Here is a 24,725-nt window from a genome sequence, read left to right on the forward strand (position 1 = left end):
ATCTCATTGTGCAAACGGACACGGTGGTAAAACTACGTGTATATGGTGTTGTAATCTTAAAGCTGCGTTATAAAACACTTAGTGGTGCCCACATGTTCATAATGTAGGGTATTTGCAGCTGACTGCAGCAGATCAACAAATCATCATGTCTCGCCGCGTTGACATTGTCTATTGCTCTTACATTTTTTGACCCATTTCAACCAAACTTTGTCAGAAGTGTCAGTACATGTAGCCCAGCCCCAACATGTCACATGTCACATGTCCAAACTGGGGTCAAAGGTCATCATGGGGTCACTGGAGTTAAAAACCGGATTTTGATACTCAAAACACTCCTTCCAGAAATTACATGGCACAATCACGTGACTCATGAGAATAAGCGGCAGGGCAGGTCCATTTTCGAATAATTTAGTATTCGGAATATATATTCAAAACTCAGCGGTCAATATTACACATGTCAGCTGCCACTGCATTCGCGTGTTTGGGATGGCCTTTTATTATTGTTTTCTAAATGACAGAATACGAGAAAGCATAATTTCACAGGGAGTTTTAGTGCTATTTCTATCTTTAACCCTAACGGACCTGAATCCATCAAAATCCACACCCCTGCTTCAGGGGATTTCGGTGGCATGGGCGTCAATCGGTGGGGGATGGGGAGAACAATTCCCCCCCCCCCCCCCCCCCCACTTTTAAAAGTGGGGGGACATCATATTGTTTGTCCCCCCCCCCAACTTTTTCGTCCCCCTTCAAAAAAATATAGCCTTCATATGATTCTAAAGCTCGGAATAGCTGATTCAATTACTCAAAACTCAAAAATGATGTTTAAATTATGATCTGTTGCTCAAAAAAATTGGTTAAAGTGGTCAGAAATTGCCTCAGATCGCACCACAGAGCATCTACATTGTAGATTCCAAAATTTTCCGGGGCCCTTAAGCGGGCCCCTTCTTGCTCGCAATAGTACCAATCAAAGAATGTCCCCCCCCCCCCCCACACCACTTTTGAAAGGTGATTGACGCCCTTGTTCATGTTGTTCGGCGGATTCAGGATACCTCCATATTGAAAAAGTTGGGGGATTTTGATGGATTCAGGACATGAAGCCTAGCGGTACTGCAGGATTTTGATGGATTCAGGATACCTTCATATTGAGCAGTTTGGGGGACTCTGTTGGATTCAGGATCTCAACAGATTTACTCCCGCCTAACTGGTGGATTCTGATGGACTCACTGGCCACCAACATTTTATTGCAAGGCAAAATTGATGGATTTTGGCAGATTCATGATACTTTCCAGATATACCCAAGGGGTTAGGGTTAAACCAAGTAAGCTTTTCAACAATAATTTAGTCAGTTACTTTTTCGATAGCTGCACATGATATGCATGTACTGGTAGTCTACCTTTGAACAGAAACTTTACATGTATTTTTAAACAAAATTTAATCATTACCCCTCCCATTTTAAAGATATAGTCCATCATTTGTAATTTGTGCATTTTGTTCATTTGAAGCAACAAAAGTGTTCAAAATCTAATGAAGGACACTGAACAACTAACCTGATGAAGTTTCAGCTCAGCTTCAGCTGTATATTCCGAGAAAAACAGCATTATAGGATCTCAATTTCAAATCAAAAGTTGCTGAATCATGTTTTGAATTGTTTTGAATTGCAGCTATATGCGATGTCGCGCACTGATCTGACGAATTATAGCAACCGCGTGCGTCTGTGCGACGTGCCAATGCTTGCGCGCGCTGCGCCCAATAACAAAACGAACTACACTGTACTAATTTAAATTTTCCTACGGTGCGTCTTAAGACGCACCGTTGGAAAGGCCTTCTTTTGTTGATTACTTCAAAATGATAGCTTGCCAGAAAGATTAATTTCACAGGGAGTTTAGTCCACTTACTATCTTTCAACCAAGTATGTTTTTCAACAATAATACGCCAGTTACTTTTTCGGATGGCTGCAAATGATGGACTATAGCTTTAAGGGTTTTGGGCGGTTAAATTGGGGCATTATGATTATTGCTCAGGGAGCCGCATGCTGAATCAAATAGAAATCAAACAAATGTAGCGGTACCAACAAGTTCTGGTTGGTTGGGGCAGTAAAAGTGAAACAGGATCTGCCATGTGTTTTGTTTGTTACAAATGGACTAGTTTAGCTAGCTGAGTCAAATCTAGAATGAGTCATTTGGGCTGTATTGAGAGTACCAGTGCATGACCCGTAATCTCTCATTGTGTTCAAAGTTGTTTTTAGATCGGAAAAGTTTCCAAAGTGCATGTACATGTAGCCTGTGAACGTTGTATTTTGTTTCAAAGCCAAAAAAACAAACATAATTATCTGAAAATGTGTTCCTTTACATGTTGATTTAGTTATGCGACCCAAAACATGATGCTCAAATTTCACATAATTCTTTACATGTTCTGCTTGAAGAAACTTCCTTTTTTTTTTTTAAAGATCAGAATGTTATTTCCAAACTTCAGCCTGTAAATTTTTTCATTGGACCTACCCGGTACTGGCATTTTCTTCCCAAATCCTCCCAAATCTTCTTTGCGAAACGGAGGATTTTGCAGGATTGAGGTTATGGCAAAAGTGTGTGGCTGAATTGGGAGGAATGCTCGTGGGCATTTTAACTACCAGTAGTAGCCCTCACGTTATTCTTTTATGTAAACAACGATGTGCATACATGTAAAACGATCCTGAGGCAATCTTGTCAGTGTTTTTAAACAGGTCTAGTAATTTAATCCTAAACAGTTAATAAAAATTAGACACAAATTGATACAGGTTTGCTTTTTAAATTAAATGGTTTATTTCTTCCTGTCCTTTCATCTTTGCCATTGCCCTGTAATTTTTGACTCGCCAGCCGGGCTACTTAATTAAAGGGAAGATACAACATTTGCAAACTTCAAAAAACAAAACATTTGATCAAATTATAACGAAATATCTTACTGGATTGTTAGGGAATGACAGTCTAAAGCATCCTGTACAGTTGTGGCTCCTGGTGGGCTGACATATTCAAGAAAAACTGCATTTTTCCAACACTGGTCGGCCGACCAGCGTTGGAGAAAACTGGCTATTTTCAAAAAGTGCTCCGAATTTTTTATATTTAGTTCGTCTGCATTTTCTTTGCAATTGATTACATACCTGTGAAGACTACAAGCCTGCTAGACTGATTCCCAGACCTTACAATTCCCCAAAGTCTATAAATTGCTCCATTTCATCTTAAGTGGCGTCAAGGAACCAGACTACAAAAATATGATTGGTTTTCTTGGTTTTTCCAGCTTCTACGAACCCAAAACGTGAAACAAGTCAATGTTACAATATTTGCTATAACATACAAATCATCCAAATCCATTTATTTCTGAAAATTGCAGCAAAAGCAAAAGTTGTACATTCCCTTTAAGGAATAGTTTGACTAGCTGGCTGCTGGTTTGACTATTATTTGACTAGTGGGCTACTACTAAATTCGAACCTTGGTTTATCTTATTAATATTAAACATCTTTCTTTTTCTTTTTCTGCAGGGAAGTGCAAAAAGTACGACCCAGCATTCCACGGTCCCATAGAAAACAGGTAAATATTCATACATTTGATTGAAGTTTTGTCAGGGTCTATAGTTCCAAATGTAGAATTTTATGCCTAAGAAAGAATTCCTTTCATCTTATGAAATTCTTTCCTTTAAGGGTAAATTGACTTTTCTGTTTCTTTGGCTTTTCTGTTTATTTTAATTGACATGCAGACTTTATTTATTCTTCTTTTTTTTCATCAAATGACTTGCTTTCTTGAAAAAGTACATAATAAAAAACTGGTTGAGATTTCCGATTGCAGTGCAACGAACAGTATTGCAAGGAGAATTTTTTTCTCTTTCCTAATAACCCGCAAACCCTCATTTTAACCTCTGACCAGTTCTGTCTCATTTTGGCAGAATGCCTCACCTATTTCCAGACTTCGTGGAACTTACAAAAGCCTAAATTATAAGTTTTCATGACTTTTAAAAGTTGTTTCCGCTTTTTTTGGGGTCGAAGGTTTATAATACGTAAAAAATAAATTGCAATGGGCAGTGTTTTGGCGTGCCAGTACTTGGTCCGGGAGCCCGCCGAATATTTTGTGTGGATTTTTTATTAAATTGTTTCCATTTCCCACCCCAGTGAAAATGTTACTGTTCAAGTGCGGCTATATTGAAGTTTGTCATTTTTAAAATCTTTTCCCAGGAGCTGTACAGACATAATATGCTGCATCCTCTTCATTGTGTTCTTCATCGGCATGATTGTTGTCGGCGGGATTGGTGAGTCCAATCTTTTCTTGCCAAATATTCAGAAGTTTGGGGAGAAGTCCAGTGATTGAAATAAGACACGCCAATGTTCAGACAAAATGAACTTGTTAAAGCAATGTTGAGCTGTAGAATGATACTCTATGCATTTCTTTTTTTGGGGGGGGGGGTGTGGCCTAGTGGTTAGGGTTCAGGACTTATGATTGGGGGATCAGGGGTTTCAATCCAGCTGCTGGCCGTACATTGTGTCCATGGGCAATCCACTTTACCCCACTTGATCTCTCCACCCAGGAGTATTATAAGGTACCGGCATTAGCTGGGGAGTAACCTGCGTTGGACTGGCATCCCTTCCAGGGGGAAAAGATATATTCTCAGTTGTTTCATGCCAAGGAAACTGGAGATAAACGCCAGCCTGATTATGGGCCATATTGGCTCATGACAGGCGTTTGCATATTATAACTGAGCAAATTTGGGTGACTTTCTGATGGTAATGATGCATTCGTTTTGTTATGAAAGTTGCAGTGAAATTTAAGCCGAATTTCCGTGTGTTTCAATTTTTGTGTTTCATTCCCCACAGGATGGATCCAGGGCGACCCCCTGACCCTCATCTATGCCACCGACTCTATGGGGAATGTTTGCGGAAAATCCACAGGTTATGAGTAAGTATATTCATGTGTATCTTCATCCGGAAAAAAGTTCCTTCCTTTCAGAGGCGGGGCTAGAGAGATGTTCTAGGGGGTGATACCTTTCCCTTGTTGGTCTCGGCTTAATCGTTAATCAGTACAGTCATGTAAACTGTCAGCAAATAAAGCTGACGTGAATGGCGCCAAATGGCATCCAGTTGTGTCCACCTTGAACAGCGCCTCTGGTGTGAAGCGTTGTCCAACCACTCTAAGCCTAACTTAGGGCTGTCCTGAATACCGAATATTTGTTTATTCGATCATCAATTGGTCACAGAGTAATATACATCGCATGACATTTTGGCCGAAAACCAACCGCTAAGCAAATATATTCTGGGCTAAGCAGAAGAAATTGGCGCCTATTTTTTTTTTTTTTTACTTGATTTTTGAGTTGAGCAAGTGGAACCGCATTTGATTTTTTTTTTTGTCCCAAATTTTTCTTTCGTTTAGAAACAAGCCCAACTTGTTTTACTTTGATCTGCTGGAGTGTTTCACTGACGTGTCAATTCTTGAGCTGGGATGCCCATCTGCGAAGGTAGGTTGTTTTTTTTGTCTTTTCGTTCAGTCCTTTGCCCTGAAATATTTGTGACCTAGCGTGACAAGTCTGCCCTCAAAAAGTTTCTGAAATTTGATTTCCACAAACAGTTCCAGAATTGTAGTGTTTTACTAAATTTTCAACTGTTAGGTATGTTTTGGTCCATGGTAGTGGAGTATGGCTTAGAAGTTAGGGTTTGTGACTCATGATCAGAAGGATCAGGGTTTTGAATACAGCTGCTGACCATACATTGTGTCCTTGGGCAAGCCACTTTACCCAACTTGCCTCTCTCCACCCAGGAGTATAAATGGGTACCGGCATTAGCTGGGGAGTAACCTGCGATGGACTGGCATCCCATCCAGGGGGAATCAGGCTATCAGCTTCGGTCCAAAAATTGGGCCAACGGCGCAGTATTAAATGATCGAAGGGAGCAATGCTGTTAGCGATTTTTGGCAAGGCATGCACATCTAGAGTTGAAAAATGTGTGACAGCTTTGCAGTGTGAGCGGTGGCAGTTGTTTGGGTGTCATCACTTTTTAATCACCGGATTAATTATATGTGATAACAAGCATGCTTTGGCTGTCATTTCTGTTAAAAAAAGTGATAGCACCCAAAAAGCTGCCACCGCTGCAATGCTATCGCATATTTTCCAACTACAGGGGTGCATGCGTTCCTTGCCAAATATCACAATGAGTATTATTCCCCTCATTCAATACCGACCAAACCTCCAGGCTGATGGCCTAAATAGAATCATTCTTTTTCCATGAAATTAACCAAATAGGAATGCCAGATATTTTTCGTACATTTAAGAGGAGTAGAAAGTTGCACAAGGTTTGTTTCTAAGAAAAATTTCATTGCATGGAACTTGTAGCAATTAGTCAAGTCTCTGTGCATTACCACTGCAAATATTCTGCAAACTTTGTAGGCATTCTAAATCAATTAAATGTATTTTACTGCACTCATGGTTCAGCTTTAATAGCTGTGTTTTGTTTCCATGACAGGTCTGTCTTGCAGTATGCCCTACGGAGACTTTTGCTCCATACACGCTGGCATTAAAGGGACAGCTGCCTGTGGATATACCCATTGGTGACGCCATGTGGGACAAGTTTATCTGCCTTGATGGTTTTAATGCAACGACGGAGTACAACACAGTTGGAGGAACATACTCAGTGAGTTGGGGTTGGTTTGGGTTGGTTTGGGTTGGGTTGGGATGGGTTGGGTTGGGTTGGGTTGGGTTGGGCTTGGCTTGACTGGGCTGGGTTGGGTTGGGTTGGGCTGGGTTGGGTTGGGTTGGGATGGGTTGGGCTGGGCTGTGTTGGGTTGGGTTAGGTTGGGTTGGGATGGGTTGGGCTGGGCTGGGCTGGGCTGGGTTGGGTTGGGTTGGGTTGGGTTGGGCTGGGTTGGTATGGGTTGGGATGGGATGGGATGGGTTGGGTTGGGTTGGGATGGGTTGGGTTGGGTTGGGTTGGGTTGGGCTGGGTTGGGTTGGGCTGGGTTGGGCTGGGTAGGGATTGGTTGGGCTGGGTAGGGATTGGTTGGGTTGGGTTGGGTTTGGTTGGGTTGGGATGGGTTGGGTTGGGATGGGTTGGGTTGGGATGGGTTGGAATGGGATGGGTTGGGATGGGTTGGGATGGGTTTGGTTGGGTTGGGTTTGGTTGGGTTGGGTTGGGATGGGTTGGGATGGGTTGGAATGGGATGGGTTAGGTTGGGATGGGTTGGGTTGGGTTGGGTTGGGTTGGGATGGGTTGGGTTGGGTTGGGATGGGTTGGGTTGGGATGGGTTGGGTTGGGATGGGTTGGGTTGGGATGGGTTGGGATGGGTTGGGTTGGGTTCGGTTGGGTTGGGTTGGGTTGGGTTGGGTTGGGCTGGGTTGGGTTGGGCTGGGTAGGGATTGGTTGGGCTGGGTAGGGATTGGTTGGGCTGGGTAGGGATTGGTTGGGTTGGGTTGGGTTGGGTTGGGATGGGTTGAGATGGGTTGGGTTGGGATGGGTTGGGATGGGTTGGGTTCGGTTGGGTTCGGTTGGGTTGTATTCCATTGGATTAGGTTGCGTTGGGTTGAGATGGGTTGGGTGTACGGGTTGGGATGTGTTTGTCTGGCTTAGCATCCTAATTTTATGCATGGTTTGTTGTGCTCTTTTGCAGGGCCCAGAAGGTTTAGCAAAGATGTTTGAGGACAAAAAGTGTGCTGCTTATTACATTGAGAGCGAGCCATGTGAGTTGACATTGTTTTGGTAAAAGGGAAAGACTACTCACAATTTTTACAAAAGTGCCCTCGTTAATTTTAAAATTTGGTATTTAGCTCAGAACCAATCAGTGGAAAGGTAACGGTGAATATCTTTTCAACCCAATTTTCTGAAGGAAATGGGAGAGAATTGTGGTGCTTTCATCTGTGGAAATATTAACCTTTGACCCTGTCTATCTAAAAAGAATTCAGAGAAAATGTTTTTTCCAGCAGGGCCCATGTTAAGGGCATTGGGATTTGAATTTTGTCTATGATTGGGAATATACAGGGTGATTCAAAATAAGCGGAACCCAAACCCCAAAAATTATATTTCATATTTTAAAAAAATGTGTAGCACCAAAAATACAAATGACTGGAAGTCCAATTTCATAAGCTACTTTGAGATGAAAAAAATACCGAAATTGCTCAATCTGTTCAAAGAATATCACCATTTAATAATCACAATGACCCTAAAACCTCTTTCGTCCAAAAATGCGATTTCAAGAATCGTCGTCACAATTGCTTCAAACATCACCAGCGATAAAACCTCAGTTCAAAAGTTAAAAATATTCAACAGAGTCCTTTTGAAGGCCTTTTTAAAAAAAAAAAAGTGGATTCTATAAATCATATTTTTTGCCTAACCAGGGTTGTTAATATATTTATATTGTGTACTACAGTTGTTGAGGGTTGTTGAAACAAGTATTCTGTGTCATTTTCTTTGTTGCTCCAAACAGTCAGGATACACAATAAATTGAGTTTTTATTTTGGACGAAACCGGTTTTTGGGTCATTGCGTTCAAATGGTGATATTTTATGAATGGATTGAGCAAGTTGATTTTTTTTTTATCTGAAAGTAGTTTCTGGAATTGGCTTTTCAGTCATTATTATTTTCGGTGCTGCATATTTTGTTAAAGGGGCACTAGGTCCTGAAATCCCCGAAAATTTTATGTTTTGGATTGTTTACTTAGCCTATTTCAAACACCTGGTTGAAAAGAAACCAACCTAATGTCTTACTTTTCCTGAGAAAAGACGAAAAAAACCTGCTTGTTTACATCGGACATGACGGAATACGAATATGTTTTTCGTGTCATTCTCAGTGTACTCTATACATGTTGTGTGTATCGGGAACAGCGCGCGGTGACCAATCACCATTGCAAAAAATTGTGGTTCCTTCAACGTCCGCAAAAGGCGAACACTTTACGCGTACAAATGAAATCACAACTAGCATCCAAACAGCTCGAATTTCTGGGGTCGCAAAAGTGGACCCCCTAAATTCGTTCTCGCACGCATAAGACAGGAATAACACAAAAACGCCCAGTTTTTAAGTGATAGTTGTGTGGATGTTTATATCCTACTTATAAATGTTATTTCCGATTATCATCATTTCGTTCAAAGCGCGTTTTGTAGCCCAATTGGGCTGTTCCAGGACCTAGTGTCCCTTTAAATATGAAATGTATTTTTGGGGGTTTGGGTTCTGCTTTTTTTGACTCACCCTGTATATGATTGCACAGAATGAGATAGTCATTGGGTAATATGTCTCCCATCTTGTAGTCGCGGACCGATGTATCCCAGCATTCCTGGTCAACGCTAATGCGTCGGCCGGCGACATCTTAGCGAAGGGGCTGAATTTCATTACCACGGTCGGCGGCGAAAACTTGACAGACGACACCATCGTCAGTAAACTGATCACGTAAGTGCTCGTCGGGTGTCTGTTGACAAAACACTTTGTCCTGGGGTCTGACTAGGGGTTTGTCCTGGGTCATGGTTTGGGATTTGTCTAAGGATCCGAACACGGTTCGCAAGCGACTCCAGTTCGGAGTGGATATATCATCACCGTTTTGACGAAGTGACACATCTGTCCAAAACTGAGATTTTCTGAAATGTGAGATTTTTGGATATTCTAACATTTTATGACGTCCTGTACGTGATTACCAAATTTCGAGACATAACATTCCATCATTTGTTAATTACGCTATTTGCACAAAGTGTTGAAAGTGCTACACACTATAAAGTTTTTCGTTTTGACGAAGTGACGGATCTCTACGTGTCACTTATTCTCATTGATCTTACACGTGTGCTATATTTAGAAATATGAAGCCTCCATGATTTGCGTTTTGACGAAGTGACGCATCTGTTTAAAATGTATACACTTAAATACGCGCATGCGCTGTGTACAAACATGCCAAATTTTTGTGAAGAAGTAGATTTTCCGTTTTGACGAAGTGACGGATATCTGTAGATGTTATGAAAAGAGAGAATTGTTTTTAGCTATTTAACTCCTGGGCTTTTGTCTCAGTTATCTATTTGTCAGTTCTGGGGGAGAAATGTACACAAAAATGCAAATTGAAAAATCTACCAACTTCAAACGCAATTTTCTCAAAACTCGGTTTTGCATCTGTGTGCACAGATGCGTCACTTCGTCAAAACGGTGACGATATACTCCATTTTAAACCTTGACTCAGAATCATGACTCGCCATTTTTGTACTGGAAAATATCTAACAACAGCCATTTGGCCAAAAAAAGTCTTCGGTTTCTAGTATGGAGCTTGCACCAAAAGTGGTGCGGCGAGGCGGCTTTTTTTTTTTTTTTTAAATGTCGGCTGATGTTGCAGATGACGCTTCGATCCTCTAAAGCTCTAAAAAATATCCTTCAGACTGAAGCTTGAGGTGACCTGAGTAACGTTATAGGCTCGAGAATTCTGCACCCACTCACAATCTCGACCGACAAGAACATTCTTCGGGAAATTTGGATAGTCAAGACAAAAATTAAAGAAAACGGTAGTGATGTTAGACCATACAGCGACATCAACACCGTGCATGAGCTGCCAGGCTGGTCATTAGTCTGCTCCCTTATATGTAGCGCTAATTAAAAAGTGTTTACAGATTCCGAATACACGACCATCACTCCTTCAGTCTGGCTTCCAGAAGCACAATTGCAAGATTACAACATCATCTGCAAATGTTGCCTGACTAAATTAAGTGCAAATATCTGGGAGCCCAGAGAGGCCACATAAAGCTTACACTCAATCATCATCCCATAACACATTAAAATTGTGCAGCAGCGGGATTCCAGTTATATGTGAGTTTGGCAGTTTTGAGACATCATCTTATATTGAAAAAAAAAAAAATAGTTGACACGCACGGCTACGGCGACGCGTGCGCAGACCAGAAACCTGAGAATTTTTTTTGGGGGGGAGCCTTATTTGTTCTGGTTTTTTTTTTTATTTACAATAGTATTCTCCACTAAGGAAGCGGGTTTTTGTGTTTATTGCTATCCGTAATTTGTGGCTTTGCAGGGCTGCGGAAAACTTCTTGGATCTGCGTTCCTTGTTTAGCGTGGTCTACCAAGACTTTGTGTCATCGTGGTACATCATCCTAATGTAAGTGGTGTCAATTCCGTGAAGCGGAGTAATTTGACGTCGGTGAAGGGTTTACCCAAAACTGAAAATTGATCTTAAATTCTCTAAAACATTAACACTGAAACTTCTAAAAAAAAAAAAGTTAGCTGCAGAAAGCAGCTCAAGAAATCATCATGTCTCTCTGTTGGTTGGTTGGTTAGTAACAAACGTCAGCAAATGCCTGTTTTGGCAATCAATCACCTTGTCCCTTAGGCCCTCGTGCAACAACACGTGCTTCAGGTCTCCGCTGACCAGCTACCAATTAATTGCAGTCATGGGAAAATTGGGTCAAGAAATCATTGTGTCTCTCTGTTGGTTGGTTGGTTAGTAACAAACGTCAGCAAATGCCTGTTTTGGCAATCAATCACCTTATTGTCCCTTAGGCCCTCAAAACAACACGTGCTTCAGGTCTCCGCTGACCAGCTACCAATTAATTGCAGTCATGGGAAAATTGGGTCAAGAAATCATCATGTCTCTCTGTTGGTTGGTTGGTTAGTAACAAACGTCAGCACATACGTTTTTTTGGTAATCAATCATCCTTGTCCCTTAGTCCCTCGCAACAACACAGGTTTCAGGTCTCCGCTGACCAGCTACCAATTAATTGCAGTCATGGGAAAATTGGGTCAAGAAATCATTGTGTTTCTCTGTTGGTTGGTTGGTTAGTAACAATCGTCAGCACATACCTTTTTTTGGCAATCAATCACCTTGTCCCTTAGGCCCTCGTGCAACAATACGTGCTTCAGGTCTCCACTGACCAGCTACCAATAAATTGCAGTTGTTGGAAAATTGGGTCACGAGGTCACTCATTTCACATCGGGGCTAGCACTGTACTGCACAAATTTGCAGCGAATTTTACTGTTTACCAACTGGGCATATGAGGATTCACGCACAGATTAATACCTATGCGCTACTCCTCTATACATGTTTTTTTTATGAAACAGTCGTGGAAGTAGGAATTGACACATTCGTTCATTTCTCTCATCAGCGGTTTATCGGCAGGCATGATACTAGCGCTGGTGTGGATCATCATCATGCGTTGGATCGCCGGTGTCATGACGTGGCTTAGTATCCTGGGACTCTGGGCTATTCTGGGGGCAGGTAAAATCATTTTCTTTGAGTTTCAGTTGCACTCTCCTTGCTCTTCAACAAAGTCAGTTTTTTTACATAAATTTTGATTCAACCTCAAAACCTCGTTTTTTCTTTTCTTTTTTGATGTCTGTAAGTCTCCGGAAAAAAGCTTTTTTGTTTTGGGCATAAACAGGTCTACTTCATTATTGTTACACTTTTGCATCCGACTAGGTATCTATTGTTGCTGGCAGCAGTACATCTACCTCGAGCAGGTGCAATCGGGAACAGCGACTATGTCGATGCCCGGGACTGCTGCCGTTTCCAGCAGCATGGTGTCCGCCTTCATTTCAGGCCTTTCAGGCTTCTTGCGTCTACAGAAAACCTGGCTGGCATTCGGTAAGTTCCATCGGATCTCAACTCTGTGTTTTCATTGTTGGGTTCTTGTGGCGAAAATAAAAATAAAGGACTGAGCACTTCCAATACTCATTGTCAGATACTCACTTCACATACTCACTTCAGATACTCACTTCAGAAACGCACTTACAATACTCACTTCAGATACTCACTTCAGAAACGCACTTACGATACTCACTTCACATACTCACTTCAGATACTCACTTCATAAACGCACTTACGATACTCACTTCAGATACTCACTTCAGATACTCACTTCAGAAACGCACTTACAATACTCACTTCAGATACTCACTTCAGAAACGCACTTACGATACTCACTTCAGATACTCACTTCATAAACGCACTTACGATACTCACTTCAGATACTCACTTCAGATACTCACTTCAGAAACGCACTTACAATACTCACTTCAGATACCCACTTCAGAAACGCACTTACGATACTCACTTCACATACTCACTTCAGATACTTCACATACTCACTTCAGATACTCACTTCAGAAACGCGCTTACGATACTCACTTCACATACTCACTTCAGACACTCACTTCAGATACTTCTGATACACACTTCAGATGCTCACTTCAGATGCTCACTTCAGATTCTCATTTCAGATACTCACATCAAATACTCACTTCAGATACTTCAGATTTTCACTGTCAATGCTCACTTCATCAGATACTCACTTCAGATACAGTCAGATACTCACTTCAGATACTTCAGATTCTCGCTTCAGATACTCACTTCAGATACTTCAGATACTCACTTCAGATACTTCAGATACTCACTTCAGATACTTCAGATACTCACTTCAGATACTTCAGATACTCACTTCAGATACTCACTTCAGATACTTCAGATACTCACTTCAGATACTCACTTCAGATACTCACTTCAGATACTTCAGATACTTCAGATACTCACTTCAGATACTTCAGATACTCACTTCAGATACTTCAGATACTCACTTCAGATACTCACTTCAGATACTCACTTCAGATGCTCACTTCAGATGCTCACTTCAGATACTCACTTCAGATGCTCACTTCAGATACAGTCAGATACTCACAGTGCAAGGATGAAATAATTGGGCAAGCAATTTTACAACATAACTGCTTCTTGACTGTCATCCCGAACTACCGGTATAAGCTGACACAATGCTTGGGCCATTTACTGGAGTCCACCTTGAGTGTACAGCGACTCTCTGCCTGCATACATCTATGCATTCAGTTTTTCTTGAATGGTTGCATGGTCTTGTTCCATTTTGCAGGTATTGCCCTGTCCATTCTTCTGCTGATCATTGTTCTGGTCACGCTGTGTTTGTGTTCCCGTATCCGCATCGCTGTACAGTTGATCAAGGAGTCTAGCAGGTAAGGATTAAGAAGTGCCCCGCCCCGCCCTGCTCTGCCCTGCCCTGCCCTGCCTTGCCCACACTGCCCGCCCTGCCCACATGCTGTCCCACCCTCCCATACCCTACCCCAGCTGATCCTACCCCAGCTGGCCCTGCCCTTCCCACCCCACCGCACCCGGCCCTGCCCTACCCTACCCTGCCCTGCCCTGCCCTGCCCTGCCCTGCCCTGCCCTGCCCTGCCTTGCCCTGCTTTGCCCTGCCCTGCTCTGCCCTCTCCTGTCCTGCCCTGCCAGGCCCTGCCCTGCCTGGCCCTGCCCGCTCTGCCCTGCCTTGCCCGCATGCTGTCCCACCCTGCCTAATCCTATCCCAGCTGGTCCTGCGCTTCCCACCCGGCCCAGCCCTGTCCACCCCACCCGGTCCGGCCCTGCCCTGCCCTGCCTGCCAAACCCGCCCAAACCCTGCTTCGCTCTGTTTAACCTGCCCAAACCTATCCAACCCTACCCCAACCTACCCTTCCCCACCTAGCCCAACCCAGTCCCTCCCTTCCCCACCCTTCCCCCGCCTTGCCTTGTCTTGTCTTGGATTTGATTCATCTTGTTGACAGACTTGACATGGCATTTGTCAGAGACCAGCTGCATTACGGGAACAAAATCCAAATCAGTCTTGGACGAAGACTTTGCTATGCCTTGTCGTACCCCGCCCTGCCCCACTCTGCCTCGCCCTTCTCCACCCTTCACCACCCTTGCCCACCTAGCTCAACCCAGTCCCACCCTTCCCCACCTGGCCCTAACCGGCCCCATCCTTCCCCACCCTACCCCACCTTTCCTACCCTTCGTTTGTCATACCCTACTCCCTTCCATACTTTTAACGAAAGCCTATAGAGGTACATAAAAATATTGATAAAGTTGGGCTTACACATACCTCCAACGAAGGGAAAGTTTGATTTGAAACTTGACTTTTGTTTCTCTGTTTTTGAATTAAGGGCTGTTGGTTCGATGCTGTCCACCTTGTTCTGGCCGATCGTTCCTTTCCTCCTTCAAGTAGTGATCATCACGCTCTGGGCAACAATCGCCGTGTATCCTTTAAAAAAAAATTAAATAAAAAAAGAGTTGTTCCGAAAGATGTCTATTACTAGTTCACGTCAGATGACGTGTCTACACGCAAAGGTTTTGCGGTATTCGGAACGAATGACAGATAAACACGCAACGAGCGAGGCCAGAAATATCTGTCAGTGACCCTTTCGCAGCAAGCAAGGCCAGAAGTATCAGGGTGTGCTACCTGCAGATGACGGCCTGAACCTGTCTGTCCGTGACAAACAATCCCGCGTCTGGGTCCGGTCAATGTCAAAATAATCTCAGTGCGAGCTGGTTAAAAGTAATATGTGACCGGCTCCACAAATAAGGGTATTAAGTCGCGCTGAGCATTATTGTGTAATGTTATTTTCATATTTTGTCATGAATGTCATCGGTACCTACAGTCTCAGGTTTCATTCACAGAAATGTTGATTTTGATGAACAAAGTGTAAAAAAAACAACCATTGTGTGTGCATTGTTCTGTTGTTCTACAACAGAGCCAGCTATTTCAAATCCTGTTTTCCCAGTTTTGCGTAATTTGAACTCCAAGGAAGTAATTAATATGTAAATGCGTCATATCTCCAGAATGGGAGGGGCTATGGAGCTCTATTATATACCAAATGAAAGCTTACATTGTCGGCTTTCCAACCATGTGTATAATTCAATTTCACTTTTTGCGACATAATACCCTTTTTTTGTGGAGCCGGTCACATGTACAACATCTGCTTTTGCTGTAATTTTCAGAAACGGATGGAACTGGGGGAGTTATATAGCAAACATTGTTACACTGACCTGTTAAAGTTTTGTGTTCTGGACATGGCTGTTTAGTCCTACAATCTTGTAAAATTGTCTCGAGAGATTTCCTTGACCCATAATCCTCCCTGACAGTTTCCTGGCGACGTCTCACAAGGCCACATTTGTCGTGTATCAGGCACCTGGGAATTTCTCACTGGCGAACGGCACAGAATGTGTTCCAGAAGTAAGCAAATAAAAGGGTTTTTAGTAAAATCAATGTCGAAGTTGGGTATTTTTAAGGGCATTGGTAAAGTCAACCGCACTCTTTTCTGATTTTACCGGTTCACGTGTGGCCGATTTCACAAAACTTTACGCAATGGCATAAGTCCACTTGCGCCACAATCAGAGATACAACTTTTCAGGTTTTAACCTGAATTCAGGGGATTTTTCCTCAAAAAATGTGACAAATTAAAAGTGCTGGATTTGGTCTGAAACATCCAGAAAACACATTTTTGAGCGGGGGTCAGGGTAGTTTCAGGTTTTTTAGTTGGGTTTCAGGCTTTTTATTGATATATTGGTGGCTTCTCTGACAATTTATTGCGCAACTTGTGCAACATTTCACGCTGCACAACATTTCAGTGACGACGATTTCACAAAAGTTTCATAGTGCGTGCGTAAGTCTGCGACTTGTGCAACAAATAAATGCGGAAGTACCTAATGCCATTCCGTTTTTTGGCCACCCTGTATATACAGAACTATTTCGTGATTCCGTGAACTGGTAAAATCCAAAGGTGTGCGTCTGGCTTAAATCTATAGTCCATCATTTGCAGCTATCCAAAAAGTAACGGACGTAATTATTGTTGAAAAACATACTTGGTTGAAAGATAGTAAAGGGACTAAACTCCCTGTGAAGTTATTCTTTCTGGCAAGCTGTCATTTTGAAGTAATCAACGAAAGAATGCCTTTCCAGCGGTGCGTCTTAAAACGCACCGTAGGAAATTTAAATTAGTAGTTCGTTTTGTTATTCAGCGCAGCGCGCACAAGCATTGGCACGACGCACGCGCGGTTGCTATAATTAGTCGGATCAGTGCGCGACATCGTGTAGCTGCAATCAAATCGACTCAGTGAGAAGGTGTCTCGGGTGCTGAATTCAGGCCAAATTCAAAACATGATTCAGCGACTTTTGATTTGAAATCATGATCCTAGAATGCTGTTTTTCTCGAAATATACAGCTGAAGCTTAGCTGAAAGTTGGTCAGGTTAGTTGTTCAGCACCCTTCTTTAGATTTTGAGCATGTTTGTTGCTTCTGGATTTGAACCAACAACCTGCAGGACTCACAGAAAGTTCATTTACAGTTAACCCCTGCTTAAAAAGGGCTATGGGTTTTTCGCCCATTCCAATGGGATGGGATTTACACAGTTAACTTTATTTACATCAGAGTGAAAAGGCCCATGACAATCTGATGCACTGATACAGGGCGAGTCAAAAAAAACGGAACCCAAAACCCAAAAATTATATTTCATATTTAAAAAAAATATTTAGCACCAAAAATAATAATGACTGGAAAGTAAATTTCATAAGCTACTTTTGGATGAAAAAAATTACTGAAATTGGTCATCTGTTCAAAAAATATCACCATTGGAACACAATGACCCTAAAACCTGTCTCGTCCAAAAAATGCGATTTCAATAATCGTCGTCACAATTCTCTTCAAACATCGCCAGCGATGAAATCTTAGTCTAAATGTTAACAATATGCAACAAAGTCCTTTTGAAGGCCCGTCTTTTAAAAAAGTAGATTTTATAAATCATGTTGTTTGCCTAACCAGGGTTGTTAATCAAAATAGTGTGTGCTACAGTTGGTGACAGTTGTTAAAACAAGTATTCTGTGTCATTTTGTTGTTCCAAACAGTTTTAAACAGTTAAAATACACAATAAATTGATTTTTTAGGACGAGACAGGTTTTAGGGTTTAAATGGTGATATTCTTTGAACGGATTGAGCAATTTCAGTATTTTTTTCTTCTAAAACTAGCTTCTGAATGTGGCTGTCCAGTCATTATTATTTTTGGTGCTACATATTTTTTTTAATGTGAAATACATTTTTTGGGGCTTGGGTTCCACTTTTTTTGACTCACCCTGTATCACTAACTGTGTAGATCCCATTGGATTGGGTGAAAAACCCATAGCCTTTTACAATCTGTTAGATCTCTGGTTCGCATGAATGGATTTCCATGGCTTTTCACAGAATATACACAAGAGTATAATTAATATGCTCCATCAAGATGTAAAGTAGTTTTTGTGAAATAAAAAGAAATCTGCTTGAACAACTTTTTGGGGGGTCACACTGTGCATTCACGATAACCAGAATGTATATTAACAGAGTGTGTTGAAACGAGAGTCGACGGTATTCAAAAGTAACTTGTGGGTCGTTTTATTTTGTTGGTTTATTTTTTTTTAATCACAACTTCTTTTTTATCTGTGTCAGGAATTCCAGCAAGGCGGCATGCACTACGGCAGCGGCGCGTCTTGCATGTTCCAGTCCTACGCCCTGCCGGACTACGTCATCTATCTCCAGTTCTACAACCTCTTTGGCCTGTTCTGGTTGATGGAGTTCGTGGTCGCCCTGGGCCAAGTGACTCTCTCTGGGGCCTTCGCTTCCTACTACTGGGCCTACCACAAACCGAATGACATCCCTGCTCTGCCGCTGTGGGGTGGATTCTACAGGGCTATTAGGTACTTAGCCCCATTTTCCCCTGTTTTTTTTTTCCTGGTTTATTCGGACTTGTATTAAGACTGGACTTGCCTGGTCGTGTGCAGATTGATTGATCACTTAACCAGTCGCACTGGGATGATTTTTCTCTCGACCTCAAGCCAGGCGGGCAGCCATCACCCTCGGGCAGTTCACTCATATTTCCAGCCTCGCTCGCTGCCAGCGGGTCGCTGACAGATATTTCCGGCCTCACCCACTCTGTGTTTATCCATCATCTGTTCTGAAAACCGCTAGACTTTTGCGAGTATACACGTCATCGGGTGCGAGCTGGTTAAGATTGTACTTAATTCATCCATATAGAAGTTCATTGATTTTGTTGGTTTTTTTCCTCCTGATTTTTCAGGTACCATCTTGGCTCCATCGCCTTCGGTTCTCTCATCATTGCCATTATCAAGATCATCCGAGTCTTGCTGGAGTACGCCGAGGTCCAACTGAAGAAAGGTGAGAAAGATTATCAAAAAGGACTGATGCAAGTCTTATGGGGTTATGGTGCGTGTGCCCTTGGGCAAGAGACTTTGTTACTCATTGCTTCTCTCCACCCAGGAGTAAATGGGTACCTGTGAGGGCAGAGCTGGTCAATGTGTTTGATTTTAGGTTGAAAGTATCCACACTGGCTCCCTCATGCCCCGGCCTACATCTGGGTACCAGAAAGTCCGCGTCGCCATTGTAGTAGGCAAAGATTGGACAGCGTAGGTAGTAGGCAAGCCTTCAAAGCTGTGATGGACGGCAGAAACTGGGGGAAAAACGCAGAGCCAACACCCAGGGCTGGGGCGGCACGATTATGACAACACGGGAACAGGGCAGGGGAAGGAAACGGGGCACCTCTAAATCAAACACGGGACTCTTCTCTTTAGGTCGACACTCGTTTATTATTAGCTACTCAGGCGGACTGTAAATCATCTCTAGGCCTTGACAGGTGTTGGTCACCTTCCCAGGTGCCTCCCCTAAACAGGTGCGGGTTTCCTAAACAGGTGCGAGTTCCCTGTACAGGTATAAATCTTCCCCCGCTAAGTTAACGTCCACTCACCACTACGGCCTCGCTACTTATTCCCGTGGACGGAGTTCCTCCCCTCTTCAACTGACCGAACAAGCCCCCGCTACTTATCCCAGTAAGAGCCTCACTTACGGACACGGCTGCCTACTACCACTAATCTGCACGGCCGAGGGACTGATTAAACACGCTCAGCAACTGCGACGCACTACTGGTCACCCGTGTCTCACTCGGGTACGGGACTGGAACTGCTCAGGAACTGAGGAACTACCGGACTGAGTGCGCGCTCGCGCTTATATACCCACGCGGCAAATAGGCTGGCGCCGCGGCGCATTACGCGCATCAGCCCTGGCTGACATCTAGGTAATTGTCTACTTTATAGCTACGATAGCCCCTGGCTACCACCAAACTGCTATTAAGCTACAATATTTATCATCACTCCATTGCTGCAGCTGAAAAATCTGGGAACATTAGTACCTTGGTACTGACTGATTTCTCAAAAGCCTTTGATTTAATTGATCACAACATTGTTATCAGGAAATTGTTGATGCTAGGTGTATCTGCCTGTCTTGTGCAGGGGGTGAGTGAGTTCCTTACCAACAGGAGACAAAGAGTGAAATACAAAAACGTATACTCTGACTGGATTGGTTTAAAGAGGTTGTGGAATGCTCGAGAACATTTCGGTCATTTTTTGGGTATATGTAGCCTAAGGTGTGATGAAATAAAAACGACTATTGTTTCTGTCATGAAATGAGTACAAAAGGTACTTTTGAGAGCTATTTTTCAGGTCCTGTTTCGACCCGAACGTGCAATTTGTGTAAAAGTCGTCGTTGCGGGCAGCAAACAAAACACAGTAAATCGTGACGTAATAAACAGGACTCGTTTATGCTACTCTGCATCGGGAGTCCTGTTTGTTACGTCACGATTTACTGTGTTTTGTTTGCTGCCCGCAACGACGACTTTTACACAAATTGCACGTTCGGGTCGAAACAGGCATGACAGGACTTGAAAAACAGCTCTCAAAAGTACCTTTTGTACTCATTTTATGACAGAAACAATAGTCTTTTTTATTTCATCACACCTTAGGCTACATATACCCGAAGAATGACGGAATGTCTTCGAGCATTTCACAACCTCTTTAACTGGGGGAGTGCCACAGGGTACCATCATTGGACCTGTTTCATTCCTAGGTATGATAAATGATGCACTAAAACCTGAATGATGTTAGCAGACCGTCAGTGTGGAAATATGTTGACGACCTGACTATTGGTGAAAATAGAACAGTTGATAATGTCAGTGACATGCAAGAGCATTTGAATACCTTGCAGGAATGGTCAGTTCAAAACAAACTAAAAAATAAATCCTGCCAAATGCCAGGCCATGTAAGTATACTTTGGCAAAAAAGAAATTCCCGATGTTGAACTAAGAATTACAGATCAACGCCTTGAGGTTGTCAGTAAAGTCAAACTTCTTGGTGTTATGATCCAGGAAGATTTAAAATGGGATTCCTAGGTTGAAAGTATCCACACTAAAGCAAACCGACAAAAAATGTTCATGTTGTAAAAATTGATAATTGAACATGATAAATTTGTCGCTTAAAATAACCCGGATGTACACGGAAAGTCAATGGACGTCGAGATACGACGTTGTTGCACGGAGCGTATTCGCGCGAGATGCGACTTTGTAGCAGAATGGAGTTGCGACCGTGTTTCACTGACACGACAGTATTATGTTAATTTTAATTTTAAAAAATTTGAAAGGTTTACTTTGTCACATCATATCACCAAAGTGGGGAAAAAATTCCGGTTTCTACGTTGAACACTGTTCCTATTTTAAAGAAATAGTATAAAAATAGAGGTAAAAGTATATTTCAGGAAAAACAATTGGCATCTTTTATTTTCACTTGTACAAAACTCAAAAAACATACTTTCTTGACGTTTCTATAAATATGAACTTTAAACAGCCATAACTTGTCAACGGAATGTCCGATCGAAGTGCAACAAACAATATTGTAAGGAGACTTTTATTCTCTTTGCTAATACCCACAAACTTTCACTTGGAAATCTGCCCAGTTCTGTCTCATTGTGCCAGAATGCCTGGCATTTTTTTTCTCTTAATGAAGAACCTTGTTTAACTTGGAAGTCCGAGCTCACAAGGTTTTGTTTTTATTTTTATCTGATGTTTTTTATTTAACAGGCAAGGACAACAAGGTGGTCTCATTTATCCTGAAGTGCCTCAAATGCTGCTTCTACTGCTTGGAGAAATTCATGAAATTCCTCAACAAGAACGCCTACATCATGGTCAGTAGAAGTTAAGGCCTTGTGCACTGAATCAAAAAACAGAAAAGAATTCTCGTTGTTAAAACACTTTTTCAAAGAATGTTCTTCCCTAGCAACAGAACGATACTTTCTGAGGATTGCAAGTCTATAAATTTTTATAAATTTGGGGTCTGCTTTTTTTTTTACTATCCCTATTACATCTGACATCTGTGATTTTATAATTCTGATGCACTCCTTAACTCTAACCACCCAACCCTTCAAAATCCAACTGCATGTTTTGTTGGAATCTGTTGGAGTGAGTACTGCACTAGTAAACTGATTATGCTTTACATGGGATCAGGCATACCACCATAATCAGAGTCCAACAGTTTGGGTGTAGAGTTTACCATATCGTGTTGGATTTTGCAAGAGTGAGGAAGGTTCTTTGGAGCCCTAATGGTTACGGTGTTTGACTCGCGTGCCATGATGCGTTGATTCAAACCCTGACGGGGAACATGGTGCTTGTGTTCTTGGGCAAGACACTTTACTACAATTGCCTCTCTCCACCCAGGAGAATGAACGGGTACCTGTGAAGGTAAACACCAGAATGCGCTGATCTCGAGCTGCTGTAAAAACTGGTCTCATGGCCTGATGAACAGGGATAATATAATCGTGAAGCGCTTTGAGACGTTTGGTATAAAGCGCTATATAAGCACCACATTAATGCAGTCCTCCAAGAGTGTTCTGAAGAGCACCACAGATTAAAAGAATGTTTGAAGTCATTCTTAAAGGGAATTTACATCATTGGCTTTTGCTTTAATTTTCAGAAATGAATTATTTGAGGGGTTAGTATAATAGATCAAATTATTGTTGCACTGACATGTTTGAAGTTTTGTGTTCGGAAATGCTGGAAAAACCAAGAAAAACAAAAATGTTCAAGTAGTCTGGTTCCCTGACTCCACTGAAAATTCAATGGATCAATTTATAGATGCCGGAAAATTGTACGATAAGGGAACCAGTCTAGCTGGCCTGCCCCCATTCATGAACATGCAACCAATAGGAAACAAAATTTGGACTGAAGAAAAAATGATAAATTTTGAGCATCAGTTGAAAAATAGTTAGGTTTTTCCAACGGTGGTCGGCCGACCACCGTTGGAAATGTATACAAAAATACCATTTACTTGAAAATGACTTCACACCAGGTGCCATAATTTTACAGGATGCTTTAGACTGTCATTTACCAACATCCTGTAAGGTATTTTGTAAAAACTTGGTAGTTTTATTTTTCGATGCTTGCAAATGTTGTAATTTCCTTTTAATGATACTTGCATGTCAAAAGATGTAAAATAAATAAATAAATAAAACTACAAAGTACCAAGGTAACAGGGACATGGAAAAAAAGTCACTCTTTGGACCGTAAATATATAGAATGACCTATGTACACCTAAAATACCAACTTATTCATTATATGCATACTTTGGATGTAGACATTTTAGTCTGTGAATAGATTATCAGTATTTCTTCTGGTGGTGTGCACTCATTGTTGTGTTTTCTTTTCTTTGTGGTTGTGCAGATTGCAATTTACGGCAAGAATTTCTGCAGTTCGGCCAAAACTGCATTCTTCCTGCTGATGAGGAACATTGTCAGGTGAGTGGCGGTGCTTGCTTAGGGATAACATGACTTGACGAACCCTTAAACTTGAACCCTTGCATTCCGAGGTGGTTTTGGACCAACCTCGTTCTCATGGGTACAATCTTGCTGCGCCATATTGGTTCCCACCATGCCTAGGTGCGCGATCTTTGCCCCTGGAATTGGGTAATTTAAATCTCCCGCTATTTTGGAGATTTATAGTTGATGTGTTCAACGCGTGATGTAATGCTTTCAATTTGAAGTGTCAGATTTTTAAATTCAATCTTTTCAAAGATGACATTTGGATGTCGCGTGAATAATAATAAGAACGGGTTCGTACATCTTTTAACTAAGATCAAAGCGCTTTACATTATTATTACCCCTGCTCATTGGACCGATGCAACATTCCAAATACCATCTCAGCTCCCTGGGGAGTATACAGCTCGATGCAGCCTGTTAGGCGCAAGCAAGCTAAAATCAATCACATTGACCAGCTCTGCCCTCACAGGTTCCCATTTACTCCTGGGTGGATAGAAGCAATGAGTGACATAGTGCCTTGCCCAAGGGCACACGCACCATAACCCCAGGCTGGACTCGAACCCACATCCTGCAGAATTACCTGCAGACCACGAATCCAATGCTCCAGACCACGAGGCCACGGCACTCCGAGTTTCTAGAATTGATAATGTGCCTATCTTTGTCATCCTTTTTAAAATACAAGATGCTTCTTTTTTTTTTTGGCAATTGCGTCCCAAACCAGTACCCTAGCTTCGTATCACAACCATCCTAATACGGCTCTGCCTTGTAAAAAAAGGGGACGAACCTGTGTTCACAGGAACGGAGTGCCCATCTCTCTTTCATTAGCGATTGGGCCAGACTCATGCTGCTGTGGGGGGATCGCCACACCTCCTCCACAGCGAATCTGTTACCTTCCCAGCATTGAATAATGCCGGTACCCATTTAACACCTGGGTTGAGAGGAGTAATTGAGGTAAAGCGCCTTACTCAAGGGCACAACACGCATGGCCACGGCGGGGCTTGAACCCACAATCTCACGATCATGAATCCTGTGCTCCACCGCTAGACCACACATGCCTTGTACAATTGAGCATGCTAGGGGACCTCAAAAGCCTGCAAGATTTTATGAGAATACGTTGTAGAAACAGGATCTGCAACGTAAGTCCTATTTTTTTGCATTCATTTTGTGTCCTGACTAGGCCCATGCAATCAAATGCAATAAATAGGTATTTCAGCAGAAAAGAACCCATTACAAATAATTGAAAATACTGCAAATTGACGACTATCATAAAATTGAAAATTGTTGACCTCAATCAATTGATCATACAGA

At 42.3% G+C, this 24,725-nt stretch overlaps 1 protein-coding gene across 1 annotated transcript in view; it reads left to right on the forward strand.

The window, feature by feature from the left end:
- The window catches only part of LOC119720100 (choline transporter-like protein 2), a 44,136-nt gene that overhangs the window by 14,102 nt on the left and 5,309 nt on the right, over positions 1 to 24,725 (forward strand). The window contains exons 2-18 of the mRNA XM_038189634.1: positions 3,509 to 3,557; positions 4,196 to 4,269; positions 4,832 to 4,913; positions 5,385 to 5,469; positions 6,470 to 6,637; positions 7,611 to 7,680; positions 9,240 to 9,378; positions 10,985 to 11,068; positions 12,072 to 12,184; positions 12,386 to 12,550; positions 13,842 to 13,941; positions 14,905 to 14,997; positions 15,884 to 15,974; positions 18,216 to 18,463; positions 18,844 to 18,941; positions 21,688 to 21,791; positions 23,323 to 23,396. Of these exons, the coding sequence (XP_038045562.1) occupies positions 3,509 to 3,557; positions 4,196 to 4,269; positions 4,832 to 4,913; positions 5,385 to 5,469; positions 6,470 to 6,637; positions 7,611 to 7,680; positions 9,240 to 9,378; positions 10,985 to 11,068; positions 12,072 to 12,184; positions 12,386 to 12,550; positions 13,842 to 13,941; positions 14,905 to 14,997; positions 15,884 to 15,974; positions 18,216 to 18,463; positions 18,844 to 18,941; positions 21,688 to 21,791; positions 23,323 to 23,396 (1,837 nt within the window). The remainder of the gene's footprint in view (positions 1 to 3,508; positions 3,558 to 4,195; positions 4,270 to 4,831; positions 4,914 to 5,384; positions 5,470 to 6,469; positions 6,638 to 7,610; positions 7,681 to 9,239; positions 9,379 to 10,984; positions 11,069 to 12,071; positions 12,185 to 12,385; positions 12,551 to 13,841; positions 13,942 to 14,904; positions 14,998 to 15,883; positions 15,975 to 18,215; positions 18,464 to 18,843; positions 18,942 to 21,687; positions 21,792 to 23,322; positions 23,397 to 24,725) is intronic.

The sequence above is a fragment of the Patiria miniata genome, unplaced genomic scaffold (assembly GCF_015706575.1).
Source record: "Patiria miniata isolate m_02_andy unplaced genomic scaffold, ASM1570657v1 HiC_scaffold_9, whole genome shotgun sequence".
Lineage (NCBI taxonomy): Eukaryota > Metazoa > Echinodermata > Asteroidea > Valvatida > Asterinidae > Patiria > Patiria miniata.